General features: G+C 43.2%; 4 protein-coding genes and 1 non-coding gene across 9 annotated transcripts in view; 2 read left to right on the forward strand and 3 right to left on the reverse strand.

Annotated features, from left to right (window-relative positions):
• Positions 1–1232: 1232 nt before the first annotated feature.
• LOC119223267 (uncharacterized) lies at positions 1233–4156 on the forward strand. Of its 2 annotated transcripts, none has more exons than XM_037480473.2 (4): positions 1233–1946; positions 2351–2403; positions 2479–2648; positions 2743–4156. In XM_037480473.2, exons 1-4 carry the CDS (start codon positions 1890–1892, stop codon positions 3570–3572), a joined length of 1110 nt encoding a protein of 369 aa, XP_037336370.2. In that variant the 5' UTR covers positions 1233–1889; the 3' UTR covers positions 3573–4156. The 2 variants fall into 2 exon arrangements, with proteins under 2 accessions (XP_037336370.2, XP_037336371.2); XM_037480474.2 differs by lacking the exon at positions 1233–1946 and adding an exon at positions 1963–2240.
• On the reverse strand, positions 4088–8846 carry larp7 (La ribonucleoprotein 7, transcriptional regulator). 3 transcript variants are annotated; one of them, XM_037480469.2, is made up of 13 exons: positions 8826–8846; positions 8048–8254; positions 7858–7958; positions 7666–7749; positions 7289–7453; positions 7085–7187; positions 6616–6927; positions 6276–6429; positions 6035–6159; positions 5819–5931; positions 5204–5363; positions 4706–4797; positions 4088–4416 (listed from the first exon to the last, which is right to left on the reverse strand). In XM_037480469.2, exons 2-13 carry the CDS (start codon positions 8238–8240, stop codon positions 4339–4341), a joined length of 1680 nt encoding a protein of 559 aa, XP_037336366.2. In that variant the 5' UTR covers positions 8241–8254; positions 8826–8846; the 3' UTR covers positions 4088–4338. The 3 variants fall into 3 exon arrangements, with proteins under 3 accessions (XP_037336366.2, XP_037336369.2, XP_037336367.2); XM_037480472.2 differs by having other exon boundaries at positions 8048–8241; positions 8713–8835; XM_037480470.2 differs by lacking the exon at positions 8826–8846 and adding an exon at positions 8713–8825.
• Positions 8847–9045: 199 nt separating this feature from the next.
• LOC119223265 (NLR family CARD domain-containing protein 3-like) lies at positions 9046–12776 on the reverse strand. The gene is made up of 5 exons (XM_037480468.2): positions 11076–12776; positions 10430–10513; positions 10227–10310; positions 9804–9881; positions 9046–9716 (listed from the first exon to the last, which is right to left on the reverse strand). The coding sequence occupies exons 1-5, from the start codon at positions 12737–12739 to the stop codon at positions 9398–9400; spliced, it is 2229 nt and encodes a 742-aa protein (XP_037336365.2). The 5' UTR covers positions 12740–12776; the 3' UTR covers positions 9046–9397.
• Positions 9241–9314, forward strand: trnai-aau (transfer RNA isoleucine (anticodon AAU)). Its single transcript has one exon. It is a non-coding gene; the product is annotated as a tRNA-Ile (tRNA).
• Positions 12777–13585: 809 nt separating the features above from the next.
• Positions 13586–19224, reverse strand: part of LOC119223491 (ADAMTS-like protein 1) — a 69245-nt gene continuing 63606 nt past the window's right edge. Inside the window, exons 20-26 of one of the 2 annotated variants that reach the window (XM_062561174.1) lie at positions 18148–19147; positions 17919–18046; positions 17067–17187; positions 16641–16845; positions 16278–16387; positions 15896–16116; positions 13586–15380 (exon numbers count right to left, since the gene is read on the reverse strand). In XM_062561174.1, the coding sequence (XP_062417158.1) occupies positions 15274–15380; positions 15896–16116; positions 16278–16387; positions 16641–16845; positions 17067–17187; positions 17919–18046; positions 18148–19147 (1892 nt within the window). In that variant the 3' untranslated portion in view covers positions 13586–15273. Of the gene's footprint in view, positions 15384–15895; positions 16117–16277; positions 16388–16640; positions 16846–17066; positions 17188–17918; positions 18047–18147; positions 19148–19224 lie in introns of both variants that reach the window. The other variant, XM_037480820.2, reaches the window with a different exon arrangement.

The following is a 19224-nucleotide window of genomic DNA, read 5'->3' on the forward strand; positions in this document are numbered from 1 at the left end:
AATGTGGATTTTACTTATCAGTGCAGTTTTTGTCTTTAAGGTCTTTTTTGTATTTGCAAGTATAGCTTTAAGATCTACATTCCAATATTTCAAGCCCTGTCTGCTAATCGATCAAGTTTTATGCCAATATAATAAAATCAGAATCTCATTGGCATGCAATTTAGAAGGATACTACACACAACGTGTACTACGAGTAAAATATACATTCCATTTATGTTGGTTGCACCTTGTCAGAAGCAAATTACCAAACAATCCTAAAGCAATTTCATTTGTTTGCAGGGACAGCAAGTTGTTGCATAATCTTCAGAAAATCAAACCCTATTTGTCACAATGGGGAGAATTCCAAGAGCCACAAGTGATTCTGATTATTCTACCTGATTATCCTCAGGTGAAAGGGTTGATATGACCCTCACTCTCCTGATGGCTGTGCTCCACCTGCTGCCATGCGGCTTGGACCTGAAAACGGGGCAAATCAGTCACAATAACTGGCAACACCTGTGTGTGTGTGTGTGTAAAGCCATCTTTGAAATCGACAGATGAAGAGTTCTTGCATTTACTGTGTTACTTGTACATGTGAGTGTTAAGTGCTTCTGACATACAGGTACTTGGACCAAGTATTCATCAAGGTCTGAGTCTTTAGTGTTATTTGCAAAGCTCATTAACTGCATTTGTTTTGCTGTGTTTTGTTAATAATCACTGGATATTTCCCAGATATTCCCCTGCAACTCAAACTATATGAGGCTGGTATTTTTTAAATACTGCCTCACACGCATGTTTGCCTTGTACAAAGTAAATCTCTATTAAAACACTTTCAAAAGAGGTTTACTTATTCGTAAGAGTACTAAAATACTCAAAGGGTACAAAGTTTAACCATCTCCTTTTCTAACAGACGCGGCTCGTATTCATGCTGTACAAATGAGAAGTGCCAGTGAACAAATTATCAAGAGTTTGGGTTCTTTCAAAAATTAAGGATCACATAAGGAAGGAGAACACAATTGTCAAAACCTGCTCCATTGGATTAACTAAAGTTTATTACTTTTTGATGTTTGCTGTCACATCTGTTTTATCTCTCTTCTGGTTTATTCTGTTCTATGGCTTAATAAAAAAAAAAAACATTGTTGTAACTCATGTGGTTTAACTCATTCTCACAAAACGTCATGTCATCAATAAATGTTTAATAAAAGTTAAGTCTATAGTGTATTGAATAAGCTGTATATTTTTAAATATTACACCTTTTTGTGCCAGATAAAACATGGAAGTTATGATCAAATGTGGACCAGGTGCCCTCGCCTTATAACGTTACGTCTATTTGAAAGATTCGGACGCCACCTACTGGACAAACACGGAAACGCACTTGGTGTAAATTCCATAATACATAATTTAATATTTGTGCGAGGAGAAATCTCCATGTGTTCAGCAGTTCACGGGGTCCACACCACGTGAACTGCTGCCAGCTTCCTTACAACCATTTCTCTCTCTGGACCAACACAAAGTGACAGATGGCTTCCTGCGACAAGGTCACGTTGCAGAACGGACGACCGCACTTTGCACGTTCAGCGTTAAAAAAAAAGAAAAAAAAGGCAGCCGGAATAAAAAGACAGTCAAAAGAAAACATCTCATGAGGCTCCTTGGTTTATTAAAAAAAAAATAGTCTCTTCCACTTAGTGCAACAACTCCAGGGCTATTTGGAATCTTCTTCAGAGAGTCCTCGCCTTGACAACCGGCCTGCATCACAATAATCCACCGGTGTTTATTTTTAGAAGCTCTCGGCCGCGGGCACACGCACACGCACACGCGTGATCCTGCGGTCAATAATTCATATGTCGGGCCGCAGCGGCGCCGACTCACACAGCGGGCTACAGGCAGGACGGCCATAAGCGCAGCGCGCGATGAAACTCCGCGAGGCGGCAAAGGACGCAGAGACACGACGCGCAGGCCCCCCCGAGGTGAGCTGATGGCTTTGCGGTTCGCGCGTGGATGTAACGTCGCAGTTGTGGTTGAGCGGTCACGAGGAAGACGCAAAACACAGTTGGACACCTGCTTGTTTTTTTTCAAAATGACATTTTTTTTTAGTTTTTTTAAATGAGAGGTGTCTGACCTGTAACTGAGGTATTTTGTTGAGGGGGGGGGGGGTGGATACTTTTGTGGGGTCAGGTTTACTCCTGCGGGGCTGGGAGCGGATTTAAAAATTAAATAGGCTTAGAAAATCAACTAAAGTATTTTATTATCTTCATGGGGAGGTAGGTGCTAAATCAGGGAGGACAAACAATGGCAAGGTTTTCTGACAATTAACACACATCTCATTTTAATATTGTTTCTGCCATTTCATGTTGTCTCATGCTCAACACAGAGTGACCCGGACCCTCTGCTGAAAAGGACGAGTGACGATATGACCACTATGAGGTATTATTTCAAGATTTTGTCTGGACACATCTGAATGAAACTACATTTTTTTCTCAACTAAAACATGTGTTTCAGGGCAATCTATGAGACCCAGAAATGGATAAAACCAGCCCCAAATGCCCCACCACCATCATCATCATCTGTGACTCCCAGAGGCCACCTGAGAGGCAGCAGCAGCATTGCACACATGTGCTTTAAAACAAACCAGAGGACATCCAAGGAGGACTACACAACAGTGTACCAAAGTAAGCAATGTTCCCATCAGTGGAGTTGTTCTATTAAACCACCAACACACACGCACCGACTCCGATTCACTCTTGCCCACCTTCTCATTTTCAGGCGATTTCCCCGTGTGGAAAGTGCAAAAGTGCCTTCCGTTCAAGCAAGCCAACAGCTTCAAGGTGAAACATGGGTTAGTCCTCACCGACGACCCCTCCAAAGATCGCTGCCAGAAAGACGGGGATCAAGCTGAAGCCAACTCCAAGCTGGTCCCACCTTTCGAAAAGGTCACCACCTACAGATGTGACTACGTCAACCACCCAGTGCAGAGCACAGTGAGGCTGAAGCCTGTGCACAACACCAAAGGTCTGCTGTCCCATCCCGCTGCGCCTCCCAAACCAACGGCGGCAGGGGAAGTGGACCGAGACATTTTTGACGAAACCAGGGCATTATCCGCAGCGGTCAACAACAGGTTCGCCGAAAACAAGCTCCAGGGGACAGGCGAAGCCCCAAAAACGAGTCCCCCCGCAGACCGCCCGGAACACAGGTACGCAGGTGCCAACCCGGCCCGGGCATCGAGGCAAGCCGGAGAGGGAGGCAAGCGTTCCTTGTGGGGAAACACAACCATGAAGGAGGATTACAAATATTGGAAGATGCCACCCTTCTCCGCTGTCCGCAAAGACGCCGACTGGCCCAAGAAACCCAGCTTCTCACCGGGCCCGACCAAGCCGGCCAAGGGCAGCAAAACCACTCGGGCGCCATTCGCCACCAACGCGACCAAGCGCCCCGCGGAGAAGCAAGCGCGCGCCGCCACGGACCGCAACCCCCCGGGCACAGGCGGGTCCAGGATGTGCTGCTGGACCAGCTCTTTGGCCAATGGCGGCGGCATCGGTGGGGGGCCCAAGGAGTCCCACCAAATGATCAGCTACATGATTTCTAGCAGAAGCTGAGCTTTTGTGGAGAGCAGGCTGATGAGATGGGGGCCGGGCCACCCATCACATCAGGTAGCTTCCGCCTTGACAAGAATAAAAAGCCATTAACGCAACAAAGATTATGTAACGGCAGCTATTTTTGTACCATTAAGCGGCTCACTGATACTCCTAAGCACAAATCATTTTGAGTGTTATGCAATCTACTCGACAGCATTTTATATTGCGGTTGGGAAACGAGTTACACAGCTCGATGTGGTCTTTCACAGGGATTACTAAATAGTATTTGAATAAATAAATCTGCTGAACAGTGATCAGCTGAACTTTTCATCTATGATGAACACTACAGTGACATGGCAATCGCTTGGAGTGAGCACATGGTCAACGCTTTTCATTCATTTTAAACTCAAACTATACAGCAAGGGCACCCAGGTCATCAATACCAAACAACGGATGCCGTAATAATTTAAAAAATGATATTTTTATTTAAAAAAAACGAAGGCAAATATCCTGAAAAGGAAAAGCCATGACCTGGACACGTCTTTACGGTGACATCATTCACATTCATATCAAAACACAACCTATTAAAAAAAAAAAAAAAAGAAGTAATTAATACCAAAAATGTTGCCCAACTGTCTAAACGCATAGCAGCTCCAGTGCAAACGAATTCAGAAGGGACATTTTTAACTAGTTCCTCAGTTAGGTACGCATTAAAATCAACTGTCCTCTTCACAAATCACATTACGTAAAGTCCACATAGTTAAATATGCAAGTGTGCCAGCAGCTGTCAGTCTTCTTGGAAACGGATGTGCTTATGGGCCTCCTTGGCCCGGGCAAGGATGATTTTCTCTGCTTTGGATATGAGCTGAGGTAGATAAAAGAAAAGAAACATGAGATGCGATAGCAAACGTTAAAGGAGGTTGGCAGCAGTGCTTTGACTGTGGGAGGTGAACTACATTATTCCAGGTATCACTACGCATCCAAAAGAGGATTCGGGATGAGCTGTCAATATCCCACATTCTTTGAACTTCTCAAGCTAATAAGACGTAATGTAAACATTTAGTTCATTATCAAAAAGGAATGATTCGTAGTTTAATGCTGTGCAAAGTATGTAAATGTGTATTTCGGTTTAAAAATCTAAAGTGTGATCTCACCTTCTCTGTACCCCTCTTCTTTTCCCTCGGACGATTGAGCTTGACCTGGCGGTCCACTAGGATCTTCTGCCAGTACCTCTGTTCGTGGTCACCTTTAGAAGTCATTAAATGCAGACTTGTCAACCCAATATTATTACCCGGGATTTAAATCCAAATCCAATCAACAATTAATAAACGTTATAAAAAATAGACCTAAAGGGACTTTTGAACTCTCCCTTTATTTGTACATACTTTTCATTGGAATTCGTAGTGCTTCATACATAAAGGCATCTTTAAATATTCTCGTCACATTATTCCTCTTTGTTAATTGAACTAAGAGTAAATATTGAAGGGTGGACAGATGATGCAGCTATAGCACATTTTACTGACATTACTTTGACCGTGTTAAATGCTTTGGTGTCTCGCGGGAGCGTCCATCGTAGCGTAGAATAACGCAAAGCATCCTGGGAGAATGCACAAATAATTCTAGCGTCGACAAAGGATGGGGGGAATGCATACCCGCGAGGATCTCGACCTTCCAGCTGTGCTCTTTCTGAAGCTCTCCTCTGGCGTCGCTGGCGGCTTTAGCGTCTTCCGGGGTGTGAAAGCGGATGTGACCCTCAGTGTCTCCTTCCAAGGTGTCTATGTAAGCTACTGGGGCCCATTTGGACAGAGCTTCCTACATTCAAATCCCATAACAAAAAAAGACGCTTGTTACAGATCCACGTTGACATCGAATGGCTTTGTGACTTGGTAAAACAATCACTTATCAGTAACATACGCCAAACCTGTAAAGTGACAATTTTCTACTTTCTAACTATAGCTTTATAAAACCGGATTACATTTTTTGCTTTAAATCCAGAAGAGAGGCAAAGCGCCTTCCTTATTTCGCATAATGCTTTTATACCGTCACAGAAAACTTGTATATCAGAGAGATTTTGGAAGTGTGTGTGTATATATATATATATATATTTTTGGTTTGAATGGGAATGAGCAAATTTTATAAAGGAAAAACTGCAATGACTTGAAATTTAGAAAATGCAGTTCATCATCTTGTATGATTTGCTCACTAGGCATTGATGATGTGGATAACTGCTATCAGGCCTGATGAGAGTGTGGCAGGTTACATGGTACCTTGATGAAGTTCCTCCCTGGCAGAGGCTTGTCATCTGTAATCTTCATGATGACACCACTGGTGAACTGTGGGCCGTGGTTAGGCTCCGCCTCACTTTTCTTACTCTTCTCGGCTAGAAGACAAAATGTCGATACCAAATGTGATGTTGAGACAAAATAACGTATATAAATAACTGCAATCACTACGATAATTGGAGAAATAAAAATTGTTCTTACCATTTTCAGTCTCCCGTAGACTCTTGTGCTCCTTGTGATCAATCTTTAAGATGCACTTCTTCAAGGACTTCATGCTGCTCTTCTGCAAGGTCAGGTACTCATCTTTCAACTTGAGCCACTCTTTCCTAACGCAGCCAAAAGAGGAACAGAGTTAATCGTTAGCGTGTTTTGCAAATTTGGTCTGTTTTTTTTAAAAAACATATTATTCATTGATTCACGACGAATGTAGGTGGGACCTTACTTGGCTAGAACCCGAAGTGGGATGACTTCTTCCCCTATTTTCAACTTTTCCTTGTGTTTCTTCTTTCTCTTCCTCTTCGCTTTAACCGTTGAATCCTCTCCGTTCTCTTTCCCTTCCTCAACACCTCCCTCCTCGTCACTTTTAGTTGGTGTACCTAAAAAAGGGGAATAACACGGTTGAAACTTCAGCCAACTCATGCTTATATTGGAGTTTCACTTATCATACGTCATTTATTTTGAGGAAGTAAACAGAGCAAAACGTAGTAAACATTCAAATTGTGACTAATCGCTCATCTCAATTTGTCCAGTATTTTGTAAGAGCAGATATTTTAATGACTCACTAGGCTTAGTTAAATCTTTGTCCTTCTCTCCAGCTTTACTTTCACTTGTCCTCCTTATTTTGGACGGCACATCACTTCCGGATCCCTCTGCTGTCTGGGACCGTCGTCTTTTTTTCTCGGACAGTTTGTCCGGTGTCTTATGAGTGGCAGCAACATCGGATTCAGAATCTCCCGCTGCGGACCTCCTCCTCTTTGGCGCCGACGGTTCTGCTTCCCCGCTTCGCTCTTTGGATTCTTCAGCAAGAGTCTGTGACGCGGCACCTTCTTTCTTTTTCTTTCGCTTGCGCTTTTTCTTCTCCTCCTCTTCTTCACCTGTCGCACAGGAATGTGAAGACACGGGGATCCTTACAACAAAGTATCCAAACCCTTTTCTTCTGATATTCTGCAAGAATCACATTTCTAACGGGGCAGGGATTTTTCAGTTTATGGAAACTAGAGTAGTTAAGTAACTTTCATTATATTATTGTACCTGATGGTGGATTGTCAGCTGGCAGGGGCAGGGGCTTCCCACGCTTCATCTTGGGGAAAATCCCAGGCTTTCTGGGAGCATCTTCAGGGGGGTTGTTCAGCATCTGTTTCAAATGTCAATATTGTCCATGAGTTTTGCTGGGGCCAAAGGCAAACACTGGGATGACTGACTAACTAAATAATAACATTTCATTGATGTCATCACCTCTATGGCTTTCTGTGCATGTTCCCCCTTCTCAAACTCTATGAAGGCAAAGCCTTTGGGGTCACCTGTGGTCTTGTATCTGGGGATGCTAACATAAACCACATTCCCGCATTTTGTGAATACTTTCTCTATCCAGCCGTGCGTCACGTCCTTGGGCAACAGTTCCTTTTGGAAAAAGAAGGACAGAAAAGTATTATTTTATGGTCCAACAGTATTGTTAATGACAGCAGGCATCATACTTGACAAAACAACAATACATGAGTAGGTGGGTTTACAGCTATGGAATGGTCCAAACATGCAATCATGTTGTTCTCTGTAGTGCAGATATTTCTGAGATAATCAACGTGAAATAAAACAAATTTAAAAACATGTTTTACCACATAGACTGTGCGGGCGTCAACATCATTTGGTACGTCTCCGATCGGAAGCTGACGCCTAACTTTATCGCCTTCTAGGTTAACCTGAAACAAAACGGTTACACGTTCCAGTTCATTGGACATTTGCTTGAACCCATGCACAACCACACAAAATATCCAAACATTAACAAGAAAAGATTGTCTTTATCGTACCTCGACTACGGATGAATTTTTCAGCGCTCTTGCAATCAGCTTAGTGTCACATGTCAACTTCTTCATTCGATTGAAGCTCGCCAATATGGATAAATCAACATCTGAAAATAAATTACATATGGTTCAGTGTTTAAGTCAAAATTCAACATTTGGCTGCTATTGATGCAGTGTGATATTGATTTGCCCTTACATCCATCATCCGACTCATCGATGATTTTTTTCAGAAAACGGTCCTTATGAAGGTTGACATCTCCGAACCAGAAGTCCACTTGCCTCCTCACATCACCCAGCAGCTGCTTAACACGGGACCTCTTCTTTTTCTCAATCTCCTTGTTCTTACTGCGGAGCTCTGCATCACCGGCTTCCCTCTCTGTGTCGATCATCCTTTGGGGTGAGACTGTAACACGGGTCAGCACAATGGCACAGTAAATTAAATTCACGCTGCATTTACGTGTGACCTTACTCCCACGGGAAGACGGCTACTGGGAGAATCATAAGTATTTGTGATCCTAGATCGGGTCAATTTAAACGAAGTTTAACTAACAGTTATCATCAGTTTCACAATGAAGTCAATGGGGAAGATGGACCTTGAATAGCATAAACAATATAAGGTTAGAGATAGTTGGGGATACATCGTAAAGTCCACATTTGGCTAATCCTAACTAAGGTTTGGGTCTGCTCAGCTAGCCAATTGTTCGTTAGCTATTGCTAACCTTGCTCTTAGCAAGCAGTTGTTGTAGTTGTATACGAGTTCGCGGGCACTGGCATTTTAAAAATGCTTTAAGTCACGACCAGTGCATATCAAAATAAGTCAACCGCTAACGTAAAATTGAATTGGGCCAACAAACAACTCACCTTATTTGAGACAAGGAAACCGTCTAGTTCGACACAATGCATACACAACGAAAAACATAAACAAGGATTTAAGTTAGCTCGCTTGCAACGTCATAGGAACGAAACGAACTTACTGCGCCCGATGGGGTGTCGCATGATATACTCGTCAGAGCAGAATCAGGGTAGGCAGTTTAAACAACTTCCGGTAAATTACTCTAAAATAAGATGCAACATAAGCCTTGAATGCAATTCAAGTTTCCACATTTTATTGCAAATTGTGCGCAAGTTACAGCCATTACATGTTTATAAAATGAAGTCAAGACATTACATTTATTATTAAGGAATTTAGTGGAATATAAATTAAAATGAATACTCGTTATTTAGTAAGTAAATACAAAATATATCAATATGCGGAAGTATTTTAAGCACTAGAAATAGTGCTGAATCAAATGAATAAAGTTATTTTTGGTTAGATCTAACAGATCTAACGCAAAAAAATATACATGAATATTATACAAAATCCAATACAGTAACAACTGTGTACCACGTGGCCGGTTAGCTCAGTTGGTTAGAGCGTGGTGCTAATAACGCCAAGGTCGCGGGTTCGATCCCCGTACTGGCCATGTACCTCTTTTGACTTGTTTTCTTCACCCATCAATTTGTATGTACTAGTTTATAATCGGAAGTATTTGGAGTCATTTGACTCTTAGTGATTCAATATATTTTCAAACTTTTTGAGTTTCCTGCACATGTCGTCCTCAGTGCAGCACTCAATCCTTTGCTTGATGAGCTGTGATAGTTGCTGGTAGAAAGTCTTTGCCCACTCGACCTCCAAGCAGTGGACTGAGATGTTGCACACTTTGCGGAGTACCATCACTAACTTCTCATTGCTGCTGACCTCGCACCTTTTGAAGACCCATTCGCCCCACGCAGTCCACATACAATCATCTGTAAAACTCACAGTTATGCTTTCTTGGGGGCAAAAATAGTATGGATCTGTGTCAGTCAAGTCATTCCATATGGCTCTGTATGAAGAGGGAATCAAAAAAGCATAAGAACATGGATATTGTTAAAGTATTTTTGAGAATTACATATGAATAAGACAGACTTACACAATTCTTTTCAGAGGGTTTGGGGTCAGGTCACTGAGTGACAGCAGTCCTTTGAAGCTAACTCGGTTTCCCTCCATCCTGTGAAGAAATGTAGGTTTGAGTACAATGTAAAAAGTAATGCATTAAATGTTTTAGGCATGAATAAACAATCAGGAAAAAATGACTCCAAATATGAAATCATATTTAGCATTGTTATCCCCTGTAAGAAAATAATTTCTGACAGTAGATGGCTTTGGAGTTAGCCGTACTTTGTGCATTAATCGAATTTGTATTATTCAGATTCAGGATTACAGCACTTTGTGATGTCAAACATCATTTAACAGTATTTCATTTATGATTTCCCCCTTGTCATCTTTTAATTAATCTATGATTCACAAAACCACAATTCCAGAAAGACTCACTTCCCCAGAATAAGTTTCTTACCACAGCTCTTGAAGGTTTTTTTTCACCCGTATGGCACTGGAAAGAGCCAGTAGTTCATCATCACCAATGTCTGACCATCCAAGACTAAAATGAGAAGTGTGAAACATGTCTGGATGAAATTTTATTGTCAAGTAATAAGATGAATGAATACATAGTGATTTTCTTTGCATTGACGAAGCCTAAAAAATCAGTTGACATCTTACCCAAGCTGGGTTATACTTTCTGACAGTTGCAGCACATCCGCAATGACATGAGCTGTGTTCATATCGAGGTTGTTTTCGCCAAGCCTTTAAAAAACAATATGAGGAATTAGTGGGCAGCCCGCATTATATTTTCCTCTTTGCGGTGTTGGTGATTTGTATACTTTACTTCCTGATGCGTGCAGAGCGATATTGCACACAAAACTGCAGTAGCGGCAGGACCGAAAAGTGGCAGGAGGCAAGTTTCTCTTTCAGAAAGGCCAACTTTATTGAGAAACTAGCAGAACAAAAGGGGACTTGAAAGCACGGCGTCTTAAATGAAGTGATGTATTTCTTTCCTTCTTCCTTCCTCCTTTGGCTAAATGCGAGGCATATATGATCGGAACATGCCTTGGAATTAATGGCATGCCGTTATGATTATTTTTGGCAAAGCCATGGCCCGTGAAGATACTCATTTACATGGGATTTGCATGGGGAGAAGGAGTTTGGTCCATGTCACTACATACCCAACTGAGATTGATTTGTGCCGTTCTGAAAAAGGTACCCCGCCTCTTGCCACTTTTCGGTCTCGGTGTCACTCCAAAACTGCAAATATTAAAAACTGAGTCAGAAAATGAGACAGTGTAAACCGCATTTATGAAGAACTCACCACAGTCTGTTACATCTGAGCAGCAGGGGCTGAATGTCTCTAAGCGCCTCGCAGCTTACTCCTGTGCCTGTCAGATCCAGCTCAGATATTTCACCTTTTGTAAGGTTTAGGAAGTACTTGATGGCATTGTAATCCATTTGGGACAATGTTTCATCACTGACATTGACTTGCAGTGTCTTTGGCTGCACACTAAGGGCCAGAGAGGGGTCCTGCTGCTCAAACAGACAGTGTAAATGGTTTAGGATGCGGGCCCCACTCTCACAGACAGTTGTCAGCTCTCTAACAATCCTCTGGCGATAGTTGTCCACTTTGTCCTTCTGGCAACACAACCCCACCTGCCTTGAGAGAAGCTTAGCATTGCGTTCGGAGAGGATTCCAGAAAGGAAGCGGTTGAACAGGTCAAAATGTCCGTTGTTGGATCCCTCCGCAAGATCTGCACCGTGTTGTACTTCCGTCAAAGGGTCATCCGTCACTGCATAATAAACCGCAGCGAAGAACTCTTGAACAGTAAGGTGTGCGAAGGAGTAAACCTCCTCCGTGCAGCCGGGCTCTTGTGCCACTGTCTTGTCCAGAAAGGTGCTGACGAGGCTGCATCCCCCCAACGCTGCAACATCTCCGTCGCTGCCGTAGAATAGAGTTTGATGCCCCAGCAGCTTATGGAAGGCCAACCGTCCCAGCTTCAGCACGACATCGGACAGCGGCTGAGCGGCCATTGCTCCTTGCTCCTGGCCGAAGGGTGCGGCTCTCGCTTGAGTGTGAGAGCGAAGCAAGGCCACCAGGTACTGCACATAAATGTCGGTCATGGTCTTGGGTTTCTCTCCATAGAGGTCTTTGCTCTCTTTGAGGATGCAGCAGACAATGTAGCAAAATGCAGGTATATAGCACAGCGTCAGCATTAGCTCATTGGCTGAGACCACCGCAAAGGTGCTCTCAGCTATTGCACTGTCCTGAAAAAAACGGAAGAAGAAGTCTTGAACTTCAGTCAAGGAGAAGCCAGCGATGAGCACGAAGCGGTCAATACAGCCCACAGGGATGTGGCTGGTGGCAGCTGGTCGGCTTGTGAGCATGACAGACGCGTTGGGAAGCAGCTCACCTTGCATCAGACTGCCCATGACCTCCACCACCTCTCCGTCTTCATCCGGATCCGTCACAAACGTCTCGACGTCGCAGCTCCTGTAGTGTCTGAACTCATCGAAGCCGTCCAAGATGATCAGCAATTTGTGGTCATTCGCCAAAATGTTATCCAATTCCTTAGCAAGGTGCCTGTTTTTACGCAAGACCAGCTCACGGAAGTTGACAGGTTTGTCTATTAGATTCAGGTCTCTAAAGGTCATGTGAATGATGAAGTCAAATCCAAGATGGCTTCTGTTTCCACCAAAATCAAACAGCATTTTCTGCACAAGGATGGTTTTCCCAATGCCGGCCACCCCGGCCACCAGAACTTTCTTCACAGGCCTATTTCCATGTCCACTTGAAAAGAGCTCGGCTGGGGAGATCTTCTGTTTCACCGCAGACTTCTGCTGCAAAGATAGTCGCTTTTGTCCGAACGTCAGCACCTCGTGTCTTTTTGTCTCCAAGCCCTGGTGTCCATCGGCCAGCAACAGATTTACATAGTGATCGGAGAAATGGATTTTCTCCCCGTGGCGAGTGTTGTAGAAGAGCATGCTCTCACTCCGACGGCTGAGGACATCTTTATGCTTTTGTTTGGCATACTCTGGAAATGACAAGACCCATGCGATTGGTTCTCTATGCCAACAGTATAACACATTGAAGTGTGCTCCATGAACACCACAAACAAAGCAATGCTATGACTGCTAAGTGTTTAACTCATACTATTGTCATGTTAAATGTAACAATGAATTGCATACCTACGGACTGATCTGGGCCTCCCTCTTGGGAGCGCGTCTGAGTCTCTTGCTGATAACGGCTGATTGACAGGAAAACCTTAGCTGCTTCCTCGCCTTTACAGGTCAGGATATCCAAAACCGCTCTCACTCTGGCCCGGGGCCCCGACTTACACAATACTTCCTCACGGTCATCACGGGTGAACACTTCACGACATACTAAGGTTTCCAGCAGAGAGTCAATCCGTCCTTCCAGTTGGTCAACAAGGGAAACTCGCAGAACCCCGAGTGCTGCCAAATAAGAATAGCAACCATCCTTTTCCACCATCACTAATCTGAAATAATCCTCAGAAAATCATCAGGCTATGACGCCAGACTGGATTTTAGTCTAGAATAATGTATAGGAATTTCCCCTCGTAAGTTAAAGGCTACCCCGTGAACGAAGAAATGTTTTTCCCTGTGACAACATTGTGTCGGTGACAGAGCTGTGTTGTAATAACACAACAGACTTGAGTTCCCTGTTCTTCCTGTTTATAGTGGAACCTCCCATTTCATTGTTACATGCTTTGCCAAAGTTTTGCGAGTGAGTTGAAATGAACGGATTGGCGAAATTAAAATACACTGCAGTCAGAACCACAACAGATTATGAAAGGAATGTATTCAGTTTTATTTAATAATACATCAGGGACAATAAAAAGCAACACATCAGTTTACCAGCAGATGGTCCCCCAAGCATGCACATAAAATGCCGAACAACCTGCAGGGAAATCAATACTTAAAACCCACCCCTGTATTTACAAAACTATGCACAAGAACACGCATTAAATAAATAGTTGAGGAAAAAACAGATATCTACATAATTTAAGAGCAAAAGGAATATGTTAGTTCTGTTTTCTTTTGCCAAAGTCCGATAATCACACATAGTTATCGATTAAAGTCTGTGGTATTGTGTAACTAATTTTGATCATAAAGTCATAAGTGCTAACTTTGCCTGTCCGGAATAAGTATGGTACTTTAATGACCAGCTTTAATAATGTACCTCCTGTTTTAACTAATATCCAAATGCAACACATTTGGATATTAGTTAAAAAAAGATTAGTTCAGATTTATACGTTTTAAATTTCCCTGACACTGAAATCTGTCCAAGAAAGGAGAGTTGCACAAGGACTGTTGTCCTAGGTGTCACACTAACGCTAACATGTCATTGAGTGGAGAGGGTAAAGAGGTCCAGTCACCTCATGATTAAACGAAATGGTTCAAGGGACATTTTTGAAAAATAACTAAAAACAACAAACTCACAAAGCAAAATAGATTTTAACATTGTAACTTTAACAAGAGAAAAAACTCTTCAAGCCATGTTTTTAACAAAGACTTGGATGAGTTGAGTGCAAAATAATCTTTTTTTCAAAAATTGATTTGCTACTGTCACACACCTCCATAGTGCAACCCATGCAAGATACATCAAAAGATGTAGATATAAAAGATCATGTCCTACTTTTCATTCTACCAAAAATGCAGATACGTGCTAAATGAACCAAAATGAATGTACAGATACATGGTCAAGTTCACCATGTAGCTCAAAACCAAATGTATTGCATATAATGTATTCAAATATTCATCAAATTTGGGGCTTTTTGCCATTTCCCATCAATATGCAGCAATATGCTGCGTTTAAAAAAAAAACTTCCAGCCATACCTCCATTTGCTTATTTAGCAACTATTTATCAACACCTTTTTGGAGACCATCACAAAAAAGAACAAACACACAACTATCCAGTGGTTAGAAAGATTTCAGGTGTCTACCCAGAACCCCTGGGTAGATGATGTTGAAGTTGCATATTTGTGAATTGTAAGCTAACAATATGCATCCTATTTTAGAAGAGATGTTGATACAATAGAATGTGGTGGTGCAGCACCTTTGTTACATTCTTTAAAAGAAAAAAGAAGAACTGAAACTATACCAAATATACTAAATGTGGACAGGTTGTTCTTTATGACTTGAAACCACGGAATCACCAAATCTCTATCACTTATAATGGAAATATGTCTTATATTAAGTTTGCAAAATTTAGGAACGCTTCATAACTTTTTATTTCCTTAATGAAGTAAAACCGAAGCTTATATTAACAAGCCTGTCACTCCGCCCGAAACGTTCAAATTTAAACCCACACAAGATAGGAAGTAGATCACAAACACTGTGGTTATGACCAGCCAAACATTCCTCCACACTCGGGAATCCCCCTCCAAGACTGATCATTGAAGACAGAAACGGGGTCACGGTATGAGGCGTAGAGGTTTCAAGTCTCTGTAGACCTATGCAGGTCGTCCATGGCCCTCGTCGTATGCCCCCCGCCTCAGGTGTTTCGGCAGGAATGACAGCAGCGGCTCTTAAACTGGGGCAGCGGACAAAGCTCCAGCTGTCGGACCTTCTCGCAGTACCTCGTGCTGTCTCGACACTCTCCTGCTGGAGTAAACAGTCGTTGCATTTTAGTACGCACACTCACTTTAGGCCATGCAGTTTCATATGAAGCGGATTTGATATACCAACTTCTTAATCTTCCATTATCCAATTACAGTGGAGGCTAGTGGAATTTCATGAGTGCTTTTCAAAGCACCGGCAGATGTCAAATGTCTGGATAGGTTTTTATTCTTTGTGAAACCACAAGCCAAATGCCTTTGAAATGTTAGGTATTGAGGTGCTAGCAAAAATGTTAGAAACCTCAGCACATGACACTTTGCGCCTGACGGGCTGGGCCCATTAAGGGCGATCATAGGGTGACGGATCAATCTAGAAACCAGCTAGAAATGTGCAAATGTTACCGTCAGCGTAACTCAACCATCCACATTTGCAGTTATACCATATTGAAGCATCACTAGTTGCAAAAATGCAGGATTATTTTTTAATTTGATGTAATTATCCCAATGAAGAAACTAATCGTCTCCATTTTTTTACAACCTAGCTTCTTTCTTGCTCACCTCTGCCACAGGACACAATATTGCATCGTTGCCAGCTGGGAGGGCGAGGCCTCCACATGCAGTGATGTTCACGTGCAGCCTTTCCAGTTCGACGGTGCGCACAAGTCACCTGACGTGAGCGGAAACCGTGGCGTCCACAGGTGGCGGTGCATTGTGTCCACGGTCCTACATGCCAGTGAAGGGTACAGGCCTCTGTGGAGCAATTCCTGAGGGAACTGGGCCTACATATGCAAACATGTATGTGAATTTATGACCATTTTGAGAGACTTTTCTCCTCTTGAGTGTCTTTTTTCGGCCAAATGATGAGGCCTCAGTGTGCTTCGTATTGTTCATCTACATCACAGAGTAACTATATAAATGCAGCATGGCATTATATATTTACCTCTGGAGTCCACTGCACATCCTGCAGGGGACTTTGGTGGCATTTGTGTCTTGACAGTAAACGTGTCGTTGCTGTTTGGCCAAACCGGGTCCCGCGCATTGCCCATGGCACTAGAAGAGGATTTACAAGCAAAAAATAAGAGCAATGTTTAGTTAAATAATCATTATGCACTTGGGAAAGAGTTTACACAGAAAAGGGTGACTTTCCTTCGAACAACTATGTGGTTTCAAGCAAATGAGGGAGGATTATTACAGGACCTACCCTTAAAAAGTTTACAAAAACTACACTAAAAAGTTATTTTGCAGTGAGGTGGATTGACAGAGTTCATATAAACGTGTTGGTGGTCATTGAAACTAGACTCACTGCTCCCCAGTGGCTAGTGACCCATCTGGCACAGGGCAGCAGGTTGCATTGCCTGTTGTCAGAGGGTCTTCTCCCTGTGCCCAGGCAGTGCTTGCTCTCCACCTCTATTGATCTTCCCTCAGGACCCTTCATGCAGTGGACCCTCCTGGTCTGGGACCCGGTCCCACAACTGGCTGAGCATGGAGACCAAGGATCCATTTGAAACCTAATCAAAACCAAAGAGGAAAATGGCACAATGATTATTAATTAGGTATTAAAAATTGGGGCCCAGAATTACTCTGTGCTCATTTTTCTTCTTCTTTGCAACAATATCTGCATACAGAAAAAATCGCTGCATTTTATTATAACAGAACATTACAGTGAATCCCTTATGGAACATTGTGACTGATCTATTAACATGACAAACGTGCAGTTGTATCAAGATACCTGAAGGGGCAGGCTTGTCCATGGCACGACTCGACTGGCTGGCTGCTGTTCTTCCTTTCAGAACAAATAGGACCGTTTGGTCCCGTACCATTACCTTGGACACAGTTTCTTCCATTGCCACCTTGGAATAAAAAAACAAACATTTTTTTGGTCTTTGATATTGCAGAATATTAACAAATTGAACATATGTCTGCATTAATCCGTTTACAAACATCATAGTATTTTGTATCTGTTAAATAAGTATAATTCATAGTTTCACACTTCAGTTAATAAAAGATGACTTTTTCAAAAGGTTTGCTATTCTTCGGTGTGAATTTTATAAAGTTGTGTGATGCTCTTTTCTGAGTCAGGCAAACAACTGACCAACAGGCGGAAAGTCGTATGATTGCAAAAGGAGTTTAAATGTATGCATGAAAAATATTCTGCAATACAACACGATGGGCTTACTGCGATTGGGTGTAATTTCCATTCACTGGTTGCACAAATCCAAGATGTCAACAACGAAATAGACAAAATAAAGGCTTCATAACGCCAGTCAGTAAATCAATGCGTGATGTCACAATAACGTCTTATATACATATTCAGTGTATGGTTTTAAACTTGCCAACTCCTTAATGCTCTTAACTGACTGACAGGAGCCACAACTTTAAGAAGCAAAATGGTATTTGTGTTAAACTTGAATTGATAACAATATTTAGATCAAAGCTGCTATTTCTCTACTTTTTAACCTTTTACTTTTCTCGATGTCTTGCGCTTCAATTGATTACATTTTCATATGCTATAGTGTTTTGACAATCATTGAGGAGTTATTCAAAACGTTTTGCAGCAAGATGCTGCCTTTTTGGATTTTACCTTTAATCTGCAACCAAGACGAAAGAGATGTAGATCCAAGACGGTTCCTGGCGGTGCACGTATACAGACCCTCATCCGCCTTGATTGGAGACTGGATCCTGAGTGAGCCGGAAGACGACAGGCTTACTCTGCCAACACAAAGATGACCCGGCCCCTGAATCAGCGGCTTTTAAACAGCAAAACAGGCAGTTTTGTTGCACAGAAGATCTCATTAAAGGGTTGTTCGTACCTGCTGTTGTATCGCAACTCTCTTCCATTCTTTGTCCATTTCAGGGATGGTTCAGGGTTCCCCAGCGCCTCGCACCTCAGCTCCACGGTAACGGGTCTCTGCAGCAAAACTGGCACTCCCACATGGACTATCATTTCAGACGCCGGTACCGCTCCAACCTTTCTGGGGCGTTGGATCATCACCGGCATTCTTGGCCTGGGCGCGTGGACTTTGACCTTTGGCTTATAAAGCAGGGGCCCCTGCGTGGAGGATTCCGCAGTTTCCGGGGGATGAAGAGTAGACTCATTGGTTTCCCCTCGTGTCGCGGTCAACTCACTGAGCAACTGTACGAGGAGTTGTTCTCCCGATAGCCCCGCGAGGCCCGCAGAGAGGCTGGGCACGATCTCATCTAGCCTTTCGGGATCGGCAATGAGCAGCAGGTGCTCTGAGCTCGCTCCATCGTCATCCTCCGGGGTGGACCTGTTCTTTTCACTGGAGTGTATTTTATCAGCAGTGTCCTTTTCACTTTGGAGAGAGCCTTTGAGTTTTAGCAAATGTTCAACAACGCTGTCATATTGGTTGAGAGAGATGGGTGGCTCCTGAAATCTTACACCGGTGGAGGCCGTGTCCGGCTGCCCGTCCTTGCGACGAACCCCCGCGAGGGGCCGCGACTCTGGAGCAGAGAGCTTCTGCTTGCTGCCGAGGACGTGTAGGACGAAATGTTCCTGTGCCTGTCCGGCGACACATGTGTATATCCCGGCATCGGAGGAACGAAGCTGCTGAATCTTCACGTAACCCGGTGACGTTATGGATAAGTGGGGGAGGCCGAACAAAGGCCTTCCTTCCTTCAGCCATCGAATGTGGCCCTTGCGGAAGTGGCGGGTTGGGCAGCGAAGGACCACAGTTGTCCAAGGGAGTAGGTAGGCATAGCCTCCCACCACCAACTGTAACTTTTTGCCCTTCCTCCACTGGATATACAACTTCCTCTGGGCCAGTATGGAAGGATGGGGCTTGACAGAGTCTGCGATGAAAGTTGAAAAGTGAAAAAAGTGATACATACATAGCATGTGCCTTGGTAATGTTCAAGTCATTTCTTTC

This window comes from Pungitius pungitius, chromosome 1, assembly GCF_949316345.1.
Source record: "Pungitius pungitius chromosome 1, fPunPun2.1, whole genome shotgun sequence".
Taxonomy (NCBI): domain Eukaryota; kingdom Metazoa; phylum Chordata; class Actinopteri; order Perciformes; family Gasterosteidae; genus Pungitius; species Pungitius pungitius.